The 25,000-nt window shown below is 36.1% G+C and overlaps 4 protein-coding genes across 4 annotated transcripts; all 4 read left to right on the plus strand.

Annotated features, from left to right (window-relative positions):
- Window positions 1-3: 3 nt before the first annotated feature.
- Window positions 4-4,234, plus strand: LOC127642368 (collagenase 3-like; the record flags this gene model as incomplete). The annotated part of the gene is made up of 9 exons (XM_052124981.1): window positions 4-74; window positions 166-314; window positions 1,181-1,309; window positions 1,406-1,567; window positions 1,671-1,800; window positions 1,906-2,033; window positions 2,140-2,299; window positions 2,410-2,513; window positions 3,080-4,234. Coding segments are annotated over 9 exons (1,134 nt in total), but the record flags the coding sequence as incomplete, so codon positions are not given.
- Window positions 4,235-4,548: 314 nt separating this feature from the next.
- On the plus strand, window positions 4,549-8,057 carry mmp30 (matrix metallopeptidase 30). The gene is made up of 10 exons (XM_052124984.1): window positions 4,549-4,857; window positions 4,969-5,213; window positions 5,476-5,624; window positions 5,717-5,842; window positions 5,950-6,111; window positions 6,287-6,431; window positions 6,810-6,937; window positions 7,057-7,216; window positions 7,318-7,421; window positions 7,521-8,057. Exons 1-10 carry the CDS (start codon window positions 4,756-4,758, stop codon window positions 7,622-7,624), a joined length of 1,425 nt encoding a protein of 474 aa, XP_051980944.1. The 5' UTR covers window positions 4,549-4,755; the 3' UTR covers window positions 7,625-8,057.
- Window positions 8,058-8,873: 816 nt separating this feature from the next.
- Window positions 8,874-16,087, plus strand: acat1 (acetyl-CoA acetyltransferase 1). The gene is made up of 12 exons (XM_052124982.1): window positions 8,874-9,030; window positions 9,283-9,330; window positions 9,421-9,538; window positions 9,936-10,031; window positions 10,421-10,521; window positions 10,622-10,765; window positions 12,208-12,358; window positions 13,348-13,443; window positions 13,546-13,659; window positions 15,270-15,334; window positions 15,415-15,572; window positions 15,676-16,087. Exons 1-12 carry the CDS (start codon window positions 8,980-8,982, stop codon window positions 15,794-15,796), a joined length of 1,263 nt encoding a protein of 420 aa, XP_051980942.1. The 5' UTR covers window positions 8,874-8,979; the 3' UTR covers window positions 15,797-16,087.
- A 3,271-nt stretch (window positions 16,088-19,358) lies between these two features.
- On the plus strand, window positions 19,359-24,922 carry LOC127642370 (transmembrane protease serine 2-like). Its single transcript, XM_052124983.1, has 8 exons — window positions 19,359-19,672; window positions 19,939-19,993; window positions 22,293-22,521; window positions 23,092-23,187; window positions 23,273-23,386; window positions 23,588-23,717; window positions 24,555-24,677; window positions 24,803-24,922. Exons 2-8 carry the CDS (start codon window positions 19,979-19,981, stop codon window positions 24,897-24,899), a joined length of 804 nt encoding a protein of 267 aa, XP_051980943.1. The 5' UTR covers window positions 19,359-19,672; window positions 19,939-19,978; the 3' UTR covers window positions 24,900-24,922.
- The last annotated feature ends 78 nt before the right edge of the window (window positions 24,923-25,000 follow it).

A 25,000-nucleotide genomic window follows, 5' to 3' on the forward strand; every position in this document is an offset into this window, starting at 1 on the left:
GGAGTACCAGATGTGGCCGCATACTCCACGTTCGGAGACGGCTTCAAATGGCGCACCAACAAGCTCACCTACAGGTGTGTATGATAATATTGCTGAAAAAAAAGAGAAAAAATGCAGATTGAAAAATAAAAGAAACACAAAGACCACAGCCCTCCATTTCCTCAGGATTGAGAACTACACCCCTGATCTGTCAGTAGCTGAGGTAGATGAATCCATGGAGAAAGCCTTGCTGGTCTGGGCCAAAGTCACTCCTCTGAGATTCACCCGTATCAACAGCGGCACCGCTGACATTATGATCTCCTTTAGAACAAGATGTAAGTTTCATTTACTGAATCTCTTTCTGTTTGCCTATCAGTGTTGGGGGACATTTTCAGTAGCGTGACACACTTGAGCCCCTATGCAGCCTTTTCTTAATGCAAAATACATTGTTTCATTAATTGTTGTTGTTTATTTATTTTACTATTTCAACTGTTTTTTAGTTTATCCATTTGTATAAGAATAAATGTATAGTATAGTTTTATGTTAAATTATGTTACATTTTATGTTGTAAAAACCCTAATTGTTCAATGTCACCTTAACTGTTATATAACCTAATTGAATATACAACAGAACTTCATGATTGTCTTAAACGGTATATTTAAAAATACACATTTTTAAATACCCTCAATGTAGTTATCTACTTTTTGTCGGTATCTTTGAATTTTATATTATTAATTTACATGTGCTGTTTTTGACCATTTTAATTAAGGTGCTACATGGAATATTTGTATTTTAATATTAACTAGTGAAAGCAAAAAAATCTTAAAATATATATATACACTTTCCCTTACACGTACATGTAAATTTGAACCTGAAATCTTATACAGTAAAAGTTAATGGTCTTGTTATATTTCAACCAGGGTTAGTTAGGTCAAAAAATTATTTAATCAAGTACTAAATTAGCCTCACAAAATAGGCTACACCAATGAAAGTCATTTTTATAAGTGGAAAAATATCCTTGAGGTAATGAGTCCATGTAGTATACTATACTATAAAAGCTCTTATACATACTCTGCATTAGAACAGAACAAGTGATTAAGGAAATAATAAAAAAAAACTAATATATATTTTATATATTATATATATAGCTGCATATATACTGTTTATAAACAAATTTTGAAAACTAAACTCTTTCCTTCAGTTCATGGGGACAATTCCCCATTTGATGGACCAGGCGGCATTCTGGCTCATGCATTCGCTCCCTCTCCTGGAATTGGCGGAGATGCACATTTCGATGATGATGAGTCTTTCACCTTCCGTTCATCACGAGGTGATTTTTGCTAAACATATTCATATTGCATAACCATCTTATGAACATACTGTAAATGTTTCTACACCTAAACTGTGTTTTGTCCTTTTTCTGCAGGGTTTGTCCTGTTCTTGGTTGCTGCCCATGAGTTTGGTCACTCTTTGGGACTTTCTCATTCCAACGTTCCCGGGGCTCTGATGTATCCCACGTACAGTTTCAGGAATGTTAATACCTTCTCTCTGGCCTCTGATGACATCAGAGGAATCCAGTCTCTCTATGGTAAGTATATGATCTTCAGAAGTTAAAAGAAGCACACAATACATTCAAAGTCTTTCTTTCAAACATACTCAGTCCTTTATTCACCATCTGGTAATTCGGTCAGGCCGGAACAAAGATGGAACCCCAGACAAACCTGATCCAAAACCACCCACGACTCCTGACGCTTGTGACTCAAACCTGATCTTGGATGCAGTTACAACAATGAGGGGAGAAACAATGTTCTTCAAGGACAGGTTAGATGTGAAAAATGACAATCGACATTTTCCAGGATATGTTGATGCCTACTTGTTAAATTGTTTTAATTGAACCATCTCATGACTTTATGTCTCTCTGTGCAGTTTCTTCTGGCGTAGTTCTCAGGGCAGAGTTCAGCAACAACAAATCAAGAGTTTCTGGCCCAAAGTCCCAGATAATATAGATGCAGCTTATGAAAGCCCATTGCGGAAAATAGTTTTCCTATTCAAAGGTATGTATTCAAAGAATTTGTGAATGCTGAAACCGTTTCACAACATACAATCTTTGTATCTATACTTACTATATTCTATACACTAATGGGCTATCTTTGTTTGCAGGTAGACAAGTCTGGGCCTTTTTGGGCAACCGTGTTATAGCTGGGTATCCCAAGACTCTCAGCATCATGGGTCTGCCATCATCTGTGATAAGACTGAGTGCTGCCGTCCATGACCAAAACTCTGGGAAAACGTTGCTCTTTGATGGTAGACATTACTATAGGTGGGTCAAGTTCTGCATGTAAAACAAATAAAAGCCCTGAAATTGGAAATAAAACCTTGCTGCCTGCTCTGAGAGCACTTTGTAAAATTATTTTTCTATTATTTTTGTAGCTATGATGAGAGAACAAAGAGGATGGACCCAGGGTATCCTCAACGAGTGGAAAATGGATTTCCAGGGATGATTGGAGAGGTTACCGCAGCCCATCAGTTCGGAAGTAGGTGTTTAAAACCCCTTGAAAAAATACATAAAGGCAGTACAGGCGTCTTGATCTTGAGTTGAAGATGCTGAAGTCTTTCTTGCAGTGTACAGTGACAAAGTACACAAAGCACTTTAGAATCAGCGTAGTCAGACTGAACAACAAACATGCTAAACTCAGACCATTTAACAGATTGCTGGCCACAATGCAAATTAATCTGTGCTATTCATGTAAATTAAGAACCCTAAAATATATTGTCTTTATGTTAATGAATCTCAAGCACTCCATTGTCTCAGAAGATTATTGGGGCCCAACCATTACCACACTCATTCTACCATTGATGACTGTTTGGTCATGATGGGATTAACAGTGGTGTGACAATTCGTTTATTTTATAATAATCAAGCCATTTAGGTGATGCTGTCATTCTGAGATCAGGTTGTCATATTTTAGGGCAGAATTCTGTAATTTCTTACACACATTTCCTCTAGATCTACAGTAGAACAGTTCAAAGTCAAATCAAAGTTATCTTAAAGGTAAAGTGTTTAGGTTTAATAAAGTTGATTGATTTTTTTCTTCTTCCAGGTTTTATTTATCTCTACAGTGGGACAAACATGTACGAATTCAGAGGCAGGGGGAGGAGGCTCTTCCGTGTGCTTAAAAACAATTACTTCCTGCCCTGTTAGGACAGCTTCCTTGAAAACCAATAATGTGGAATGTAATCGAAGTATTTTAAAACTGAAGCACTTATTTAAATGTATGTGCACATAAAGTGTTTAAAACCAATTAATTGTTCTTTGTACCTCTTCAACCTGCTTTTCAAAGTTGTCATTGAACATTTTTTGTATTAGCTAATAAAAATAATAGTAATGAGAAGGATGTATATTTACAGAATGGTTTAATATTGTTGACTATTTTTAATTAAACTAAAGTCCCTAATATATTTAAGAGGCTATAACAATATGTTAATTTTGGAAATTATGGGATTACAGGCTTTACAGGCATTATGTTGTCATGACAACAAAGTAATATTTGATATAACTACACTAATTGGGGTTAGTAAGCGATTTTAATCACACAAATGGAAAACTAAGGGATTTATTATTATTGTTATAGTAATTATAAAAAATGTGTTACATTCCAACTGTATTACAGTGGAGAAGTGTAAAAAAAGATGGTTAAAAAAACATAATTAAAACTTTGATCAATATCAAGTTGATATTGTATGAAATGTTTCTCCATATGAGATTCTGAGAAATGGGTGATTTTCTATATGTCTTGCCTTAACCTATTGTTGTGACTTACTGGTACCTCAGACATGAATGAACAAACATCCCTTCGTAACATCTCTGGGCATGTTTGAATTCCCCAGGGTTTGCTTTTATTTTTATCTTTCATTCATGTCAGAATTTAGGAAAATCTCTACTGGGAAAATGTGCGTAGGCCTGCGCTTGATGTGCCCTGGGGAACATTCCTGAGGTTATATTAAACAACAACAATCAAAACACTGTAATGACCCTGCTACAGGCTATGAGTTCAGATAGATTATGGTGACAAGTACAGATGATTTATTTTCTTATTTTACTTTTTACATATTGCCATTTATTTGGTCTATAAGATTTATGTTTCAGTGAGTTTAGGGAACTGGAGATCTAAAACTGTGCTGTAAAAATGTCTAACTTGTTTTATTCAAGTAATACTAATTTGGAAGCGTTAGGTTGAGTAGAAAAGTTATTTAATATAACAACTACACATTTTCACCTTTTAAAGAGAGAAATATTTTTATCAAGAAAAAATAAACCAGACGGATATATATAACACTACAAAACACACTAATCAAAGCACAGTATGTGGCTTAGAAAAACTCTAAACATCAGGAGAAAACGCTATGTAATTCATATTAAATTGCTCATATCACTTAATTTCTTGGCTGGCATTCTCTAATCAACATTATCAAAAGTGTGCGTAAAATGTTTTTTTTTTTTTTTTTTGTTGTTGTTTTTTTGGAAACAGACAATTCTTCTATGATCAATCTGAAATCCTCCTGAAACAAAAACTCCTCTCCAACATGTTTAGACACATAGGCGAACACTGAAATAAGCTGTTTTCCCACTCTAACCCCCACTCATTAGGCTGCTTAATCCTGATTGGAAATGGTAAGCACTTGGCAAGCCCCTTTTTAGACTAGAAAACCTTATAAAAGACACAAACAGAGTGTGCAGAGGTCTGATCACTTTTCTTCCCTGCTGAAGAAGAGAAATATGGTGCACCCGGCAGCCTTTGCCTTGACACTAGTGGTGTGCTTGGGTCTTTGTGATGCTGCTCCCACAATGTCATCGTCAAATGACAATCAAAGAGCAGAGGTGAATACCCATATGTCTTCTTTTATGTATTCTGCGATAAAAATATAATTCACATCTGATCTTTGTGCATTATTGTTCAGTGGAGCAACTTTTCTTTCTCTTTGTCCACAGGCTTATTTGTCTCAGTTCTACAGGGACCCCAACGCAACTGAATCCCGCGGCAGAAGTGTGAACCTGCCCGATTTTAAGAAGGATCTAAAAGCCATGCAGGAGTTTTTTGGGCTTGAAGTCACAGGAAAGCTGGACACAAATACTCTGGAGGTGATGAAGCGGCCACGTTGTGGTGTCACTGATGTTGCAAGATTTGGCCACTTCCAAGGGAAGCCCAAGTGGAAGCAGAGTGTTGTGACATACAGGTATCTAGAGCTCCTATATAACAAATTAGATGCTTTAAGCCTTAAAATTACTTTTGTAGACAATAAGCCAGCAACAAGTGCCCAGAATACATGGGAAATCATTCAAGCTTTAAAAGCAGCCACTTCATGTGTATTGAGAGACTCCACATGTCATAAATGAGCCTGACAATTTGTTTAGTTCATTTTTAAGTGTCTCAGAGTGGATCCAATATATGAATTATTATTATATATAGTAATTATAATCCATTTATTTTTATCTCAGAATAACTGAATACACATCGCAGTTGAGCCAGAGAGAGGTGGACGCCACGATCGCTAAAGCTTTTGAGCTCTACAGTGACGTTATTCCACTCGATTTCAAACAGATCTACAGCGGCACAGCTGATATCATGATTCTCTTCAAAGCTGGATGTGAGTTTGATGCATCAGCTAATTTGTTTCATACAAACACATGCTTGCACCGCGCATGCACTCATTCCCAAAAACAATGTGTTTCCTTTTAGATCATGGAGATTTTTACCCGTTTGATGGACCTAATGGGGTTTTGGCCCATGCCAACTCTCCCGGACCAGAACAGGGAGGAGACACACACTTTGATGAGGATGAGAAATGGACCCTAAAACCACAAGGTGAAAACACACATAACATAGGGGTGGTATTCTTGCAGTATGTCGATCTTTTTTTCTTTCTTACAGTATGACAGTGAGTTTTATTAAACTTTATAAATCTGATATAGGTGTGAATCTGCTTTTGGTGGCTGCTCATGAATTTGGCCATGCGCTGGGACTAGATCACTCCCAAGACCAATCGGCTCTCATGTATCCAACTTACCAATACATCAACACGAATGGCTATAAACTGCCCTGGGATGACCGACTTGGGGTCCAGGCCTTGTATGGTAAATGTTTAGTTATTTATTTGTTTTATTTTATTTTACATTATTGGGTTCATTAGATGTAGTACAACATCATTTATGAAAGATAATAGATCATATATCTGGTCACAGGTGTTCATTGTCAATTATATAATTGCAAATAAATATGTATTTCCCCCCTTTTTGTATAATGTTCAAGGTGTTCGAACACCTACGTTTAAGCCTGACCCAATGCCTGAGCCAAAACCAGATCCAAGACCGAGCCCACCAGAACCATGTAAACGTGATCTGGTGTTTGATGCAGCAACCAGCATTCGTGGAGAACTGTACTTCTTCAAAAATGAGTAAGAGTAAATAGAATATATATATATATATATATTATAGAATAATAATAAAGAAGATATATTTTAAATTCCGTTAATGAATATTAATGTGATAGGAGTCAAACATTTTTTGAATCAAATTGAAATACTATATGTAAAGCATGGCAATGCCAATGGCATGGGTTCGAATCCAACAGAGAATTTACTGTACAGTGATAAAAATATATACCTTGAATGCATCTAATGTAGTCCATTCGCTTTAGATAATAGCATCTGCAAAATAAATAAATAAATAATAACTGTGAAAAATAACATAAAAAATAAATTTTACATGAAATTCAAGTCTTAACATACAATGTTTCCTTGATCAACTTTTAATTTAGTGTCTTTTTGCATCAGGCATTACTGGAAAAAGGGCTTCTACAGTGGACTTTCAACACATAAAATAAAATCTACATGGCCGTCCATTGATTCTGTTGATGCTGCTTATGAGTTCAAGTCCAAAGATACAACCTTCCTCTTCAAAGGTGAATTCACTGGCTGTATGGTCCATCACTCCTTTTGATAACATAAGATAGCACTTATATATATAGATTATGTGTGCCTAAAAGACTCAAAATACAATTGTGTGGTCATCCCTATACAGGTCAGCAGTACTGGGCCATAAGAGGCAGCACTACTTTGACTGGATATCCCAAACCCATATCCAAATTCGGGTTCCCTTCTATTGTTAAAAAGATTGATGCAGCTGTATATGTGGCATCGACTGGCCGCACTTTGTTCTTTGTTGGAAGTAAATATTGGAGGTGAGAAAAAAAGAGAAGAAATATTCAGATTTGTCTTATTTATACCATATAATTTGTTGTCAATATAACGTTAAAATTGACACATTTAAATACTGGTGCAGCTTCAATGAAAGGACAGCTCAAATGGACGCAGGCTTTCCTAAAACTATTCGGCATAATATCCCTGACATTGGGTCAAGGGTGGATGCTGCTTTTGAAAACAGTGGTGAGTTTGAAAATGGCAAAGCAAAAACAGTAATATTTCGCAAAGATTTAGGAATTTTAGTGAATTAATGCTTGTGTTTTTTTGCTACCTTCTCTTTAGGTTACCTGTATTTCTCAAATGGTGCACAGCAAACTGAGTATGACTTCAGCTCAAAAAGAAAGAACCGTGTTCTGTTGAATTATGGATGGCTGGATTGTTACTAAACATTTGTGAAAATGTTTCCTTTACATGCTTTCTAATAAAGAACCTCTATTTTTTTTTTATTTAGTCTAGACAAGAATACCAAAATGTATGAAACATTCTCACAAATTAATAAAAATGTTTTTTTGACAAAACCTGACTCAGATCCTGACATAAAAGGCAAAAAATACAAACACCAATGCATTTAATTTAAACTAAACTAAATTAAACTAAAGAGCGCAACAGTGCTCACCCACTTTTTTAGCCGTCTTGGTTCTGAAAGTATTTTTCCAATAAATTTTTCCATATGGACTTCATAAAAGAGTTCTAAGCCATGAACCAAACCATCCAACTCCGACGTGAATCACAACATTACAAACTTTGATTTGAAACAAAAAAGTATCAGAAAATTGGACAAAAAGACAAAGGTACAAGACTGTTTACTTACTGTTTTCAAGAGGAATTAACTGCAATCCCATGAAGCATTGTGAATGACAATCGAATTAAAAAGAATGGAAAAAAATGTGGCTATTTATTTGAAGTTGTCAATTATAAGTGCAGAAACAATATATTTCAAATACATTGCAAATAATCAGATATATACCAAAATAAAAGTAGTTTGAGAGTGTAGAGAGATGTTACTCGATAGCATCATTTACAGTGCATCATGAAAGTGGGTGGTCACTGCTGGGCTCCTTTAGCATGTTTTGTTGGCCACAATTCTCTGATTGATTCCTCTAGTGAATTATGGGAATTGTAGTTTAAAAAAAGAAAGAAAAAAAAGAAATTCTACTATTAAACATGATTTTTTGTATAAAATAAATAAAAAATGTCAATAATAATAACAAAAAAGAATAAACAAATAAATTGCATTTTAAAGTTGAAATAAAGGTGGACTGATGGCTTCAACAGAAGCATATAATTGATACAACTTTGGAGCTCACAACAGGGTTGTCTTGAAACGTTTATAAGTTATAAATCAATTTGCCTATGGAGAAAGTTATTTGGATTTTTACTTTCAAAACCAGACCGTTACGATCTATTATCAGAAATAAACTGTTATATTTTGTTCATGTATTAATGTTTTATTGAGGAGTATTTTTTCCCTTAAAATTGTTTTCGATCTGATATTATAAAGGTATAGAGAATGTCTGTGAAAATCATTTTGAGGGAGCGAAAAGTGGCTGCCTATGTTCCACGTTTCCAATTTTTCTTTCGATTACGATATAAACTACATTACCCATAATGCATTAAGGCGCAAACACGTGATGCAGATACACCTCTCGCTGTGATTGGTTGTTCGCTGCAAGCACTCCACTCGATCCGAGGGTTGAAGGTGATATTTGTCCTACGGTGTCTACGGTTTTCCATCGCGATTATGTCATCCTGTGCCCTCTACAGCACGCGCACACATCTGTGCAGACATCTGGTGAGATTTAACAAAACAAAGGCAAATCGATAGTTGAACTTTGCTTCGTACTATTTCATTGGATCATAGAGTGACAGCACAGGTTGCAGTTTTGTTGCAGGCCTGTTTTATTGTTTACCTTTTAAAGACCTTGCATTAGACTTAAATACATGTTTGTATAGCTGTTCAGAATATAAACTACTTTATAACGCGTTTACATATTAACAGCCAATGTTTATACCAGTAAACCAATTTTTGAATCTGCCCTTGCAGACACATAAATATCTGTGCAGGACCTACACCACACGACCATCTCTAAATGTGAGTAGAGTATTATGTGCATAGATCTAGAGCGGTTTCTGTTAGGCGTGCATTAGAGCAATGCTGTCTTCCTCTCTCTTCTCTGGACAGGAAGTTGTCATTGTCAGTGCTGTCAGAACCCCAATGGGGTCTTTTAAAGGAAGCCTCTCCACCGTTCCTGCGACCAAGCTGGGATCCATAGCCATAAAAGGAGCCATTGAGCGAGCAGGTAGAGAACTGGTCTGAGAGAGAGGTTTTGTTGAATCTGGATGTGAAATACATGTTGGTGAGGTTGTACGGCTTGAAATGTCCACAGAGTAGCTGGTTTGTTACAGTGGCATCTATAAACAAATGATGCTTGACTTTTTTCTTTTTTTCCAGAATAAACTTTACTTTTATTAGCTGTTTTTAAATTACATTTTCTAACCACCTGGTCCTAAGATAATGTTAGTGGATGAATAAACTTTAGTAATAGGCCACACATGTCAAATGAATACATAAGTTGAGAATACAATCATTCCTGGTTATTAATTTGGGGCCACTGTATGATTTTTTTGTTGTTGTTCTGACCATCTCGGATAAGAGGCCTTATGTGTGGAAATGTGTGTGTCCTTCACCCATGTCAGGAATCCCTGTGGAGGAGGTGAAGGAAGTGTACATGGGCAATGTGTTGCAGGCAGGTGAAGGACAAGCACCAACCCGGCAAGCTCTTCTGGGCGCAGGTGAGCTTGACATTGTAAAATGAAGTGCAGTACTGTGTCTCAGAAAATATTATGCACATTGAAACAACATTGCAGGTAATGTATCTTGTAGCTAACAAGAATAAGCCAGAGGAGGACCAGAGAAGGACTGACTACCCCAGCTGAGTTTGGTTCTGCTCGAAGATTTTTCTTCTCAATAACTAACATCTTATGGAGATTTTTCCTTGCCACAATTGCCTTTGGCTTGCTCACTGGTGGCTTAAAGACATTATGGCATGATTTTCTTTACACTGTTCACTGGGGCCATTAAGGCATGACCTTCTGTAACGCTGCTTTGAAGCAATTTGTAGATCAAAAGAGTTTCAGGTATGCTGCTTAGTGCACGTTATGTTTATGTCTTCCTCTTGTAGGCCTCTCACTGTCCACTCCAGCAACGACGATCAACAAAGTCTGTGCCTCTGGGATGAAGTCCATCATGATGGCCGCTCAAAGTCTCATGTGTGGACATCAGGTGATCAGAGTCAAGTCTCCCTACACCCTCAAACTACTTATATATTTTTATATGCCTGATTACAGTATGAAGCAAAGTTGGTAAATCTCTATTTCTTCAGGATGTCATGGTTGCTGGTGGAATGGAGAGCATGTCTCAGGTTCCCTATGTTATGGCCAGAGAAACGCCTCCTTATGGAGGAGTGAAGATGGAGGATCTGATTGTAAAGGATGGATTGACAGATGTCTATAACAAATTCCACATGGTAATTACTTTTATGATTCTCCAGGAAGATCCTAAGAAAGAGATCTAAACTTTGCATAGCTTACTCAGGGCCTTCGTGTATAGTGCATTTTAATAATTCCCACAAGTTCCATGTTCATATATTTATTCGCTTGAGTTTAGTGTGAGCATGTGCAGTGAGGGAACGCTTTGTCGGATAGTTACTAAACTTAAGATGTTACTGATGTATACACTTTTCTAAACCTGTTAATTCGACATACAAATGGTGTTATACTGCGTCTCCGTTAGCGAGTGATGCGATAAAACTATTAAAACAATTTGTTAACAATGCAAGCACGTGACGTTGAAGCAATCTATAGTTTTGACGCCTTTCATATTTTTGCGCTCCATCATCAGTCATAATGCAGCACATTTTACAAGAAAGGCAGAAATTCCAACAATGCTTTGTGTACCAGCTGCATGGTGAAGAGAGACACTCAAACACCTGTTACATCTCTCATTGCTATCTCTCCATCCAGGGTCGGAAATGAACAGGGGCTCTGGGCAAAAATGCCCCCTAAATTCAAAATATGGGGGCAAAAAATGCTCCAGCAAATAGATCTTGTTCTTTTATTAATAACATCTCATAGCCTATAGGCCTACTTCCAGATGTGCAGATGTTGCAGGGTCAGTGGCAAATGCTCGCACCATAAACTGGCACAAACGGGCATTTGCTTCTCATACTCCGTAGCAGTTTGGTGTCATGCTTGCTAAATTACGTGACCGTTCTGTCCTTTTGTTCAAAATATATTTTCCTTGTAATTAGCACTGTCACTCACTGTGCTATAGCCTACTTACCTGCCCATCGGTTAATCCCACTGATGTATCTCTCTGTTTGAAAAGCTTCCTCACCTGCTAGGAGACAAAAGTGCAGGAGAGATTGATGTTATATGTTTAAGTTAATCAGGTCTGAGAGAACACGAAATGGAGTGGTGGTGGTGTAGTGGGCTAAAGCACATAACTGGTAATCAGAAGGTTGTTGGTCCGATCCCCACCGCCACCACCATTGTGTCCTTGAGCAAGGCACTTAACACCAGGTTGCTCCGGGGGGATTGTCCCTGTAATAAGTGCTCTGTAAGTCACTTTGGATAAAAGCGTCTTCCAAATGCATAAATGTAAATGTAACATACAATGTAGTTAATAATAATATTAACAAAAATAATATCTAGATAAATAGCTTGATGGTGAAAAAAAAACATTATTAATGATACAATAATGATTTTACGTTAACCACTTTTAGAGTATGAATCCAATCTCTCACTAAATTTCATTTACAAATACAAGGGTGAAAAGGATTCACAGACAAAAGGAAATGAATAAAGCTTCTGTGGTAGCATAGAAACATTGTACAACAAATAGTAGTGAAATGCAAGGCATCTCTGGAGAAACCATGATTGTGTAAAACCCTTATTTCCCAATTCTTAGGGAAACTGTGCCGAAAACACAGCCAAAAACAGCTGCATCTCCAGAGAGGAGCAGGACGCGTTTGCCATTAACTCTTACAGCCGCAGCAAAGCAGCATGGGAGTCTGGTATCCTGGCCAAGGAAATAGTTTCTGTTAGCATCCCTCAGAGAGGTTGGTTTCTCTGCTGTAGCCATTTGATTCCATGTCAAACAAAGACTTACAGGCCTCCCTCATTATAAGCAAAAATATATCATTTGAAATAATTGAATTAGGATGTACATTGGCCCCAAAAATTATTTGGACACTTAAGCTACACTTAAAAAATATGTGGATGTATTTGCAATTTTATTTTTGTGTAGAGTATTACATCAATTAGAATTTGTGCAATTTTTAATAAATAAAGAACTAACACACTTTAATTTACTAAATTTTGTCATCTTATCCAATGAAATGTAAAACATTTTTAAGTGTGGTTTAAATGGATAGTTCACCCAAAAATGAAAATCCTCTCATCATTTACTCACCCTCATGCCATCCCAGATGTGTATGACTTTCTTTCTTCAGCAGAACACAAACAAAGATTTAGAAGAATATCTTTACCTGGAGTGGTGGTGGCGTAGTGGGCTAAAGCACATAACTGTTAATCAGAAGGTCGCTGGTTCGAGCCCCACAGCCACCACCATTGTGTCCTTGAGCAAGGCACTTAACTCCAGGTTGCTCTGGGGGGATTGTCCCTGTAATAAGAGCACTGTAAGTCACTTTGGATAAAAGCGTCTGCCAAATGCATAAATGTAAATGTAAATATCTCAGCTCTGTAGGTCCATACAATGCAAGTGAATGGTGACCAGACATTTGTAGCTCCAAAAATCACATAAAGGAAAACGTAATCCATAAGACTCCAGTGGTAAAATCCTTATCTTCAAACGCGATATAACAGTTGTGGATGAGAAACAAATACAAATTTAAGTCCTTTTTTAAGTCTAAATCTCTACTTTCACTTTTACATCTGAAAGTCACATGTGTTGACTGTTTAGTTTCACTTTCACATATGAAAACCGTTAAAATGGTTTAATAAAATGTAAAAAGGTTGATCGGAAGGTTTAAAAAAATAAAAAATAATGCCTGTGTGTCCATTGAGTCATCTTTCTCTTTCTTCACAGGGAAACCAGACATTGTTGTGAAGGAAGATGAAGAGTATAGAAAGGTCGACTTCAGCAAAGTCCCCAAACTGAAGACTGTGTTCCAGAAAGAGAATGGTACATGCTTACCACTTTATTAAACTGTTTGTTATTCTAAGTTGGAAATAACTACAAGTTCAAATATGATTCAAGCTAGTTAATGGGTTCATGTGTTTGCAGGCACTGTGACGGCCGCTAATTCTAGCACACTAAACGATGGTGCAGCTGCACTCGTGCTAATGACAGCGGATGCAGCAAAGAGGCTAAACTTAACACCACTCGCAAGGATTGCTGGTGAGGCGATTCAGACCCATTTAAACAATTTTATGGCTTATGCAGTTCATTTCAGATTGTATTTATAATGGTTGCTTTAGCTGTTAGCTTAAGTTACATCAGGTACATCTGCCAGAAGTTTTAACCTCAGAATTGTTCACCCAAAAATGAAAATTCTCTCATCATTTACTCACTCTTATGCCATCCCAGATGTGTATGAGTTTCTTTCTTCTGCAGAACATAAACAGAGATTTCTAGAAGAGCATCTCTGCTCCGTTGGAACGTTTAGTGCAAGTGAATGATGTTCAGAACTTTGAAGCTCAAAAAAGCACATAAAGCCAGCGTAAAAGTAGTCCATATAACTCCAGTGGTTACATCAATGTCTTCAGAAGCGCTATGATAGGTGTGGGTGAGTAACAGATCAACAGATCATTTTTTTACTATAAATTATCCTCCCTGCCCAGTAGGTGGTGCCAAAAATAAAAGAAATATGTGAAATTTACAATTTATAGTAAAAAATTACTTAAATATTGATCTGTTTCTCACCAAAGACTTTTTAGCAAGTCGGTGGCCATCTTTGGAACGCTCCTGGGCAGCTCTTTTCTATGTAAACAATTGGCATATAAGTGATTCTGTCTACTTGAATGGTGAAAGACTGAAATCTCCAAAATGGTTGGTCAAGAATACGATCGAAGAATATATTTCAAATCATCTGACAACACAAGTATCATAAATTGTGTTTCTTTACCACAGATTACACAAAAATTCAATTTTCCCGGCTTGTATAGCTAATTTGCATGTGTTTTTGAGTTGATTGATGTCTGTATCTAAAAAGTGATTGGCTCTTTCACCTGAAAGGCAGGACTTCCTTTCTAGATCTGTTAACTGTTGGGTGTTCCAATTTCTCCCATTCCATTTAATATAAGTGACCCGTCACTTCGAAATAGTCTGTTTTCACCTTCTTCAGAAGACATGGATTTTACCACTGGAGTAGTATGGATTACTAGGATATTTCGTTTATGTGCTTTTTGGAGCTTCACATTTCTGGCCACCATTAATTTGGATTGAATGGACCAACAGAGCTGAAATATTTTTCTAAAAATCTTTGTGTTCTGCAGAAGAAAGAAAGTCATACACATCTGGGATGGCATGAGGGTGAGTAAATGATGAGAGAATTGTTCATTGTGTCATTTTTGGGTAAACTATTCCTTTCACTCTGCTCTGTGGTCAAACTGTATTTTTGATAGCTAACTACTGAAGCTATTTAAGGACGAATATTTTCTGAATGGATGAATCTCACATAACCTGAAACCTAAAACCAAAGAAAAGAAATAAGCCATTTAGGACCATAAAGTTCTTGGTTCAATACAAGTTAAGCTCAATCAACAGCATTTGTGGCATAATGTTGAATAACACAAAAATGTATTTCAACTCCCTTGTTTATAATATAAAAAACAGTTATAGTAAGTTTGTGTCACTACTCGTAGATAGCTACTCCTCAATGTGGCAGTGGCATTCACAGTGTGAATGTAGTGTCCTGTGTTTAAAGCAAGCCATATTGGGTCTATTTTTCTAGCAAAGCATGTTTGCTTTTTTACACCCCTAGATCACCTTTTTATCTCAATTTCCAGCTTTTGCTGATGCCGCCGTCGCCCCAATCGATTTCCCTATCGCTCCAGCCTTTGCCGTCCCCAAGGTGAGCTTATGTTTGTGTGTTTATTGCTAAGCTGAAGTGTTTCTGAAGTGGTTTACTGTATTAATGTCTGTTTTGCGCAGGTCCTGAAGGCAGCAGGTGTGCAGAAAGAAGACATTGCCATGTGGGAGATCAATGAAGCCTTTAGTGTCGTGGTTCTGGCCAACATCAAGATGTTAGACATCGACCCCAACAGAGTCAATATCAATGGCGGAGCAGTCTCCCTCGGACATCCAATTGGGTAATACAAGCAACATTCTTCTAATGCATCACTGTTGATTACATTGACAAACTATAATATCGTTTGCACTTTTGATTCATGTGCTGATGCTGTCATTTTCTAGGATGTCGGGGGCAAGAATCGTAGGACACATGGTGCATAATCTAAAATCAGGGCAGTATGGACTTGCTGGAATCTGCAACGGAGGCGGCGGCGCCTCTTCTATTCTGATCCAGAAATATTAGGACTGTTAATCTCATGACGTTAACAGAATGTATGATGTAGCAATTCTTAGACTACACCATAAGTATCTCCATGCCTATAGCCTTACTGTGAGCTCTTGTTCTCTCCATTCATGGTCACTCCTGTTTTTCACTAAAGACTAATTTTTTGAGGCTCACTCAGTGATCACTGGACATGTAGTGTTCTCAAATAGAAGTATTTATTCCAAACATTTATTTTTCATAGTTTTGTTTTGATGAAAGGGTTTAGATTGTTAAAATCTGTAACTGAAATAAAAGAGATTGTTGATTGTTTTGTTGCTGTTGAACATGATTTATTATACTAAAAACCAAGCTGATGAGTCTTTAAAATTGAGATGCTTAAAATTCGTTATTAATAATAAGACTTAAGAATCATTCTTTTCAGGGTGACCGCGGGTACTTAAAAAGTCTTAAAATGTCTTTCATTTTTCTAAGATTGAAGGTCATAAAAAGTCTTAAAAATCTTAAATGATATAATAAAATTCTTAATTATTTAAAGAGGTCTTCAGATTTAAGGACAGAAAGATAGGAATCACGATATGGCCTACTGTTATTATTAAACCACAAAAGGCTACGATTTAATTACATAACTACTTAGTCTGCCTGTGCTGCGTGCTTCAAAGTGATACAGGATTTATAGTAATATTGTGTATTGGTGTGACCTTGTGGTATAGATTTGATTTGTTCAGGTCTTAAAAAGCCTTAAATTACATTTATTTTTTAAATGCCGCAATTTAAGCAATAAATGATCGACACGGGTAGATTTTTGCCTATTACCCTGATTTGATGTTGCATAACTGGCATTCTTGTCAGCTTATTCAATGTGTGCAAGTGTTGCATGCATTAGTGTTAATGTTTTGACGTCAAAAACAGAGAATAACCTGATTATTTCACATCTCAAGTAAACGTTTTATTTTTTGAGTTGTGGATTTTTGGATGAGCAGATTTTTTTAGTTATCAGTGTATTGTGTGCATGTAAACACTTATGTTACGAATAATGTTTCTATAGGCCAAAATTTCTAGCACTTCATCAGAGATCATTAAAGGAATAGTTACCTAAAAATTAACATTCTTACATGATTTAGTCACTCTCAACATTGATTTTTTCATGTTGTTCCATAAGACTTATGCACCTATGGAACACAAAAGGAGATGTTAGGCACAGTATATACTCTATTCCATACAATAAAAGTTATGGCCGCATGTGCTGTCAAGCTCAAAATATTACTAAACTAAATGGATGTGCTACTGAGATCAGAGGGCAAGATTTTCAGTTAATAAAGACTAACATTTTGATCTGTCCCTCTAATGAAGCTAGTATGTGAAGACTACTTTTCTGATGCTTTTATTAGCCTTTTTGGAGCATGGCATCCCCCATCCACGTTCCCTGATGGATAAGGAACATTATATAAAACGTGTCTTTTTTTGTGTTCCACAGAAGAAAGATGACATCTTTGGAACAACAATAATAATATATTTAAAAAAAAGTTCAAACATTTCTTTAAGAACTATTCCTTAAGTTAAGTTACAGCACCTCTGTTAACTGTGTAACAAGCAATAGCTGTGTTTACATTTCTCTGTGGTGAAAGCTGGATTTCTGCAAGAGAAAGGGAACAGTTCTTCTAGTCATCCTGACTGAGCAGGTTATTTTTCAGATATCTATAAATAATTCACCACTTGCATAGACCATCGTCATTGCCCAACATCACACTTGTCTCATAACAGTTTCTAATTTTCAGTTTCTTCCTTATATCATTAAAAGGCTATTGTGTTTCTACATCACAGTGTTGAACAACAAGCCAAATATTAACTCAACATTGTGGAAACGCTCGCAATGACATGGATGCCAAATTTCGCCCAAATGACTCAGTTACTGAGTAACAGCAGGGTCACCATTGACCCCTGAGCTTAGTTTGGGAAAAATAGATACATTTTATTTGGGCTGATGCTGTTTAACTCCTTGTGTGAACAGCTTGTTGAGAAATTAAACTGGAAGTCAAATAACATTTGATAAGAGATAACGCCTCAGTCACAGGAAGTTTCTTTAATGGTTTTATACCTTTTGATTATTCAGGTGATTCCAGGTAATATGTCAAATCATTTCCTGGAGTTTATGGCTGGTGTTGTTATTGTGGTTGAAAAATACTAAGGAAACTTTTAATGCATGTCTCCTCTTTCCTGGCTTTTGTGGATTTGTTTTAATCTGTGCAGATGCTTGATTGTCCTTGCTTTGCATCTGTATGCCTTCCTTGTAGTACAAAACTGTCATATTTGAATGGTTCTGAAGCTTTTTTTAAAACAATGACACTCCTGTGTAAAATAATTCTGTTTATTTTTTTAACTCTCTCACTCTGGTACACAAGGTAAAAAGGTCTGCAGAGGTCGTATCTGTTGACACAAATGGGGGAGAGTGTTTAATGTGTTATTTGCAGTGACTTAAAGTGAGATTTAAATACCATCAAAAAAAAAAAGTATTAAAGGAATATTCTGGGTTCAATACAATTTAAGCTCAATCTATAGCATTTGTGGCATAATGTTGATTAATACAAAATATATTTTTTTAGACTAGTTTCTTAAAAAAAAAAAAAAAAGAAAAACATCTGGGTTACAGTGAGGCACTTGTAATGGAAGTGAATGGGGTTATTTTTTTGTGTGTATTTTCTGAGCTGTAAAGTTGTTTAAATTGCGTTTTTTAGGTCATTTTGGGTTTATGGCACCAGAGTTGCAAAATTGGATATAACTTGTATATATTAAAAATGTTATTACGTGATTTATCACACTAAAATCATGTTAACATGCGTATTGTTTAAGTCTTGTATGCTTTTGTAGCAGGTGGTATTTTAACGTTCCATTCACTTCCATTGTAAGTGCCTCATTTTAACCCTGGTTTTTGCTTTTTTTTATGATAAATTTGGGACAATTTTCAATAATTTTGTGTGATAATCAACATTATGCCATAAATGCAGTCAAGCAGAACATTCCTTTAAGTCAAACCTAAAAATCCATGTATTGCATGACAAGACAAAGTATAGTTCATTAAATAAACTATGGAAATGTTCCACAAAGTTTGACAACCAGAATGTGTCCTAATATATTTGATTAATTATGAACAATATATATATATATATATATATATATATATATATATATATATATATATATATATATATATATATATATATCATTTAAAAACTTAAACTTAGTTTTGTGAAATGTTTTGCTTGAAAAGTGTGTTTGTGGTGTATTAGTTTATAATGAATGTCAATTTGTTTGATATTTTCTTATCTAATGCAATGATATTCATATATTTTAAAAGGTGACTTTAAAAAAACCTTTATTTTAGTAACAGGGAAGTTGACAAAAAGCATGTTTTTATATGCAGGCACCAAATAACAAAACAATGTTTATTTAAATAACAAACACAAAATGCATCTCTCATATACAGTAATATCATATCTCTATTTGATTATCAAAACTTTCTCATGATACGAATCGGCAATGAGGAAGCTTGTTCTCTTCTCAAGAGGAATAAAGTTTGGCTGATTTCCATTCCACTGCTACAGAATTTCTGTTTACATCACACCTTATTTGTTAGGAAATGTCAATGCCATATGTGATACATATGATCTGGATGAGAACATTAAATTCAGGTTATCAATTACCCAAAGTAATAAATTCTGAAGTGCAGGTCACCAGGTGATACTATATATTTGCATATTTACATTCACCTGACCGGAAAAGTTTCAGCCAGTTCAACAAGCAAAGGAATAGCACTGGCTGCTCATTACATGTACAGAGAGCAGACCGAGAGGAAGACACTCCGCTAACACTCAAATACAAGGAAAAGGGTTCTGTGAGGTAAGTTTGAACAGAAATACATATTATATATATATATATATATATATATATATATATATATATATATATATATATATATAGCGAGAGAGAGAGAGAGAGAGAGAAATAAATATATACACATCAATGTAATACATATTATACAGTATAATATGTCTACTTTAGGCTATGTATGTCAATTTTCAGGGAGTTTTAATATGTGTCTGTGTGTGCGTGTTTGTGATTTACTGTAAACTAGTCTAATAATGCTTATTTTACTGTATGTTCAGTCTACAGAACTTCAGGTGTTCAAGAAATTGAGGGCAGAAGATGAATAGCAATGCGGTAATAACTTTATCCAGTTGTTTTTCTGCTCCATCCATCTTTCTGACCATGTTTATCCGTTAACACTTTTCAAGAAGGTTGTATATGTTAACACTGTGTAACATTAATTAACCCAACAGTTCCTGTGAACTTACATTGAACAATACTTCTACAACTTTTATTGATCTTGGTTAATTTTTATTTCAACATACATTTTTTTAATTAAAATGTGTTTATGTTAACAATAGTTTATGCATTATGAACACGAATACACAATGAACAATAATACATTGATAAATTAACATTAACCAAGATTTTCAAATGCTTCAACTAATGTTAATGTATAGGAACTAGAGTTACTATTTATCACTGTCATAGTCACCAATTAAATCGATTTTCATTGATTTTATGAACCAGTTGTCGGATACTGTCTGTCGATCACCACACGAATAGTTTCAGAGAAATGCAATCTATTTATAAAGCATTTACCAACCTGAAGATGACAAACTGAACACTTCATGAATGATTCATCAGCTGGGTCATTTGATCTTTAAAAACAGAGAAAAGTCACTTACGGCCATCAGATTGTCACATTACACTGTGAAGAACTAAGATAACATTTAAATGTATTATCGACAGAACTGCTGATGGCCTGATACCTGTGTTTGACCATGTGACATTGTTTAATGAGTTTCTGTTTGGTGTGAGGCAGCAGTGTTCTGTTTCGCAAGTCATTATCATAAGGAAGTATTTGCTGAATGAGCAACTGGAAGCTTTATAATCCTGGCCAGAACAATTCTGCTTGAAAGACAACAAGAAATTAAATCAGACCCAATTTATTTTTTACAATAAACGTTCCTATAGTTTTATTGTGCACAATTCAACCCTGAACAAAGGAAAAAGTTATTGCTTTCATTAAAACAAGTTTAATGTTTAAAACGACTTTTCAGATTATGTCACTGAGGCCATGCAGGCTATTATGGTTAATGTTAACCAATAACCAAATAGTTATTTAAGCAGTGTAATGCAGTCTTTCTAAAATAATCAATGCAATAGTTGAACGTTGGTTAACATTAATGTAATAAAGGTTACGACAATAAAAGTAAACTTTAAATGGGTTACGTTTGTTGAGAGAAACTTTTAAGTTTAAACGTTTAACTTTAAGTCGAAGTCTTGTCTGATTAACAATATTTTCTACCAAATCTTAGCATTTTGAAAAAGCTCTCCATGAAGGAATACTTTGGAAAACGATGGCATAAGGAAACAAAAAAACGAAGGTTTTTAAACTTAATCAAATTAATGTGGACGTGGCTTATGTCTATGGAATTTTGTGGGATATTGGATCATTGACGTGCACAGAACAGGAGTTACAAGGGTGCAAGCCCCTTCCCCTTTTGATCACAAATGTAAAGGTGCCCTTTAAGAGCGCAGAGATTTAAATGGAGGCATCTTTAGCACAACCATTCTGAAGAACTCTGCAGAGTTTGGGGCATGTAGCTTGAAAGCTCTAAGACTATTTACAGTCAGAAATGCAATTCTGTAGAGTGACAGTATAGTGGCGGTCACACTAGGCTTTGACCAAGTAAATTGTTTTGTAAACTTGATCGTGGATCAGGATATGATGTCAGGCAGTAGGACTTCTGATTAATGAAATAATCTAATAATAGATCACAATTACCAAATAATATTATACTGGTATTCAAAATGTCAAAATGTGTTGTATTTGCATAATATACCATATATATCGCCTAATATACTGTATTTGTATTGAGCCAAGAGGTGAGCAAGTGATGTTTCGATCCCCTGATGGTCATGGATCCTCTTGTCATATGGATTCGCCCATCAGAGTTCATCAAACTTAAACTTTCGTCCACTGCAAAACCCAATATTTATTTGCATAAGCTTGCATTTCCGGTCTCTGGCGTTCTGATGCATTTAAATGGGAGTGAATTGAACACAAAATGTAGTTTGTAGATTTTAAAAATAAGCATTACTATTGAGATACATAGAGGTACTCTGAAGAGGGAATTTGACCTTCAGCCTCCACTTCCTAGTCAAAAAGCCTATTCAAAAGTTGATGCCAAAGGCGTGAGTTGTCCTCCGCAACTCCATTCTAGAATAGAATGGCCACTTATCATAATCCAATTAATTCCTAATGGTTAAAATTAAGTCCTGATCTAAAAAAAATAAAATTCCCATCGAATATCGAGTTCAATTCATATTTACATTACATTTTGGAGTAAAATTGATTGCAAATGCTGTGTCATGTTGGCATGTTGGCAACCTGAGAAACAAACCAAACCCTGCTAATTTCTTTCAGATCTATGACAATGTTGCTCATGTGAACTATGGGTTCCAACACGAGGAACAGCGGCCTCCTCAATATGCCCCTTCATCTGATTTACCTCCTCAATACCAGAATACCTCTCCCTCAAATCCATCAGACAGGTACTCACCTGCTCAGAGCCTAAATCAGTATATACCTCAAAAAGGACCTGTAAAGACCCACTCCACTACAACACCTGGATTCCACCATGTCGTTAACAAAGGTACTCAATTTTTCTTCCAAAACTTTTCATGTTCTAAGTTTCAAATTTCAGACAGTAGGTTGAAAGTTTTGCTGCTGAAATTGGTCTGTGCTTACCAAACTTTGAATTGCTGCCCCCAGTGTCTGAAACTGGAAGTGCTATTGAACACATTGGTATGTGAAAGTTCCAGTTTCCCACTGAAATGTCCACAGAGTGATATTTTTAAGTGTTAAATGATGCAGTACAGTATATATTATTGACAATACTCCCAACCCCAACCCTAAACCTAACCATCAATGGAGTAAAAATAAAATTTTAGAACAAACATGCAACCTCCACTTGCTTTTGCAAATGCAATTAATTCCTGGTTCCCGCATGACCAGAGCCATTCTTTTGGAGAATGCAGCTCAAGAGAGAACTGTGCTAATGCTTGAATTGACGCATAAAATGTCTGATAAGGGATGGGGCTCGTCAATATTTCAACTGAATTAGGTTGATTTAAGGGTACATAAACTTTCAGAAGCAGCATGTCGATTTCCCCTGTGATAATGTTGCAGATTTTCATAAAGTGACACTCTGACTTTCTGGCAGTTCCCAGGAAAAGAATATGGCCGTATGTCGTGGGCACTGTCATCACCCTCCTTGTCATTGCCGTGGTTGTTATAGCTGCATTGCTTTGGTATTTCGGTACGAATCCCACTTATTGGATGTCAAATACTGTGATTTTCCACACCATTGTACCTTTGTCTTTCTAATGCACTGACTTTGACAGGTATGTTCAATTGTCAAGAACGGCGCTGTACAGCAGATCAGCAATGCATCAGCCACTCACAGTGGTGTAACGGCGTTCCAGACTGTCCATCAGGAGAAGATGAAGCTCACTGCTGTAAGTCTTCACACCAGCATCGAACAAAGCTTTAGTATAAGAGCTGTGGTCTAGTAAATGTATAGTGGGTTCAAGTCTGGCTCGCAACTCATGCCAATCCCAATTGCCCTCTCTTTTTACCTATCATTTTCTGTAATGTCTTTACTCCCCTAACATAAAAGTATAGTTGAATGTTTGACTACTGTATTTCATTGTTTGTAGTTCGTCTGTATGGATCAGATTTCATTCTTCAAATGTACTCATATGAGAGCCGCAAGTGGGAGAACGTGTGTTCTTCTGGATGGAACAAAAACCTCGGAAGACAAGCTTGTGAGGAGATTGGATACAGCAGGTAACATTAGCTTGATTTATGTCTCTAACGAAGTCTGATGTAAAATGAGATTCATAGATTAATCAAAGACATATAAAGGATGAAACCCTTTTCTGTCACTGAGAGTCATATTTTGACTCATTTGTTGCAGATTTCAATATTAGTTTTGAAAACTGAGTCGTATGACCTGCTATTTTCTTATAGTTTTATTATCTTCACTTCACCCGCTTTCTGACCCTCTGTCTGATCGTTCAGATTTGGCCTTAGCGCCTCCGTAAACACCCACTGTTGTGATTGGCTAACATCATGCAGCCAATCACAACATTTCACACATTAATTTTCCAGTATCATCCTGCACTGAGGCGCACATTGCCGGAAATGCATCAAAATGGTCATAGACATCCATCTAGAATGTGTTTACATACATCAACAATTATAAATAGCACAGATGGTCGAAATAACATTTTGCTGAGCAGTTTATGCCCAACACAAGAGGCAGAGCAGTAGGCCTATATCCTGCTCTCTTACTCTCTCTTTACGAACTGACCCCCCAGTGGGCAGGGCCAAGGGTGCGATGATGTAAAGTAGGCGATTATGTTTTTGCTGTAGAGACGGTCATGAATTAATGAGTACCCTTTGTGACATCACTAATATATAGATGTAGAGGAGGAGTTTTGGTAGCTTGGTTTCAATAAATGATTTTATTGCATTGGGGATTATGTTATGAGTTCTGAAATGTACAGTATTGTTTTATAGTAGAAAGGCCTTCTATATGTCAAAATATCAAGGAGCATTTGATTCCTCATGATATGACCCTTTTAACTGTTATTTGGCCTGAAATATGTGCTTCTCTCACAGCGATACCTATGTAGGCTACAATAGCATGTCCTCAAGAGCATTACTGGACAACACGATGGTTAAGACAGATTTTCTCAGCTCTTCCAATCTGAATATGTCCACACGAAGTTTTCTGATTAAAAGGTACATTACATTTATTTTTCTGAAGAATTCTTAAATGTGTCCTAAATGCTTTTTGTAAGTGCTGTCTTTAAAGAATCAGCTTGTTTAAACATTCATATATTTTCATTTCTGTTTTGCCCTTCCAGTTCAGACTGCCCATCTAACAGTGTAGTGGCACTCAAATGTACTGGTAAGAGAATTTCTTTTTCTATTTCTTCCACCAGAGAAGTTTTTTTTACTTAAGCATGCACAGCATTCTGTTTATGGGTCACTAGAAAAAAGTTATAAGGTCTGAATCTCTAGAAGTCTAAACAACTGAGCTCTATAGAATATCAGAGCTTAAG

Source organism: Xyrauchen texanus, unplaced genomic scaffold (genome assembly GCF_025860055.1).
Source record: "Xyrauchen texanus isolate HMW12.3.18 unplaced genomic scaffold, RBS_HiC_50CHRs HiC_scaffold_570, whole genome shotgun sequence".
Taxonomy (NCBI): domain Eukaryota; kingdom Metazoa; phylum Chordata; class Actinopteri; order Cypriniformes; family Catostomidae; genus Xyrauchen; species Xyrauchen texanus.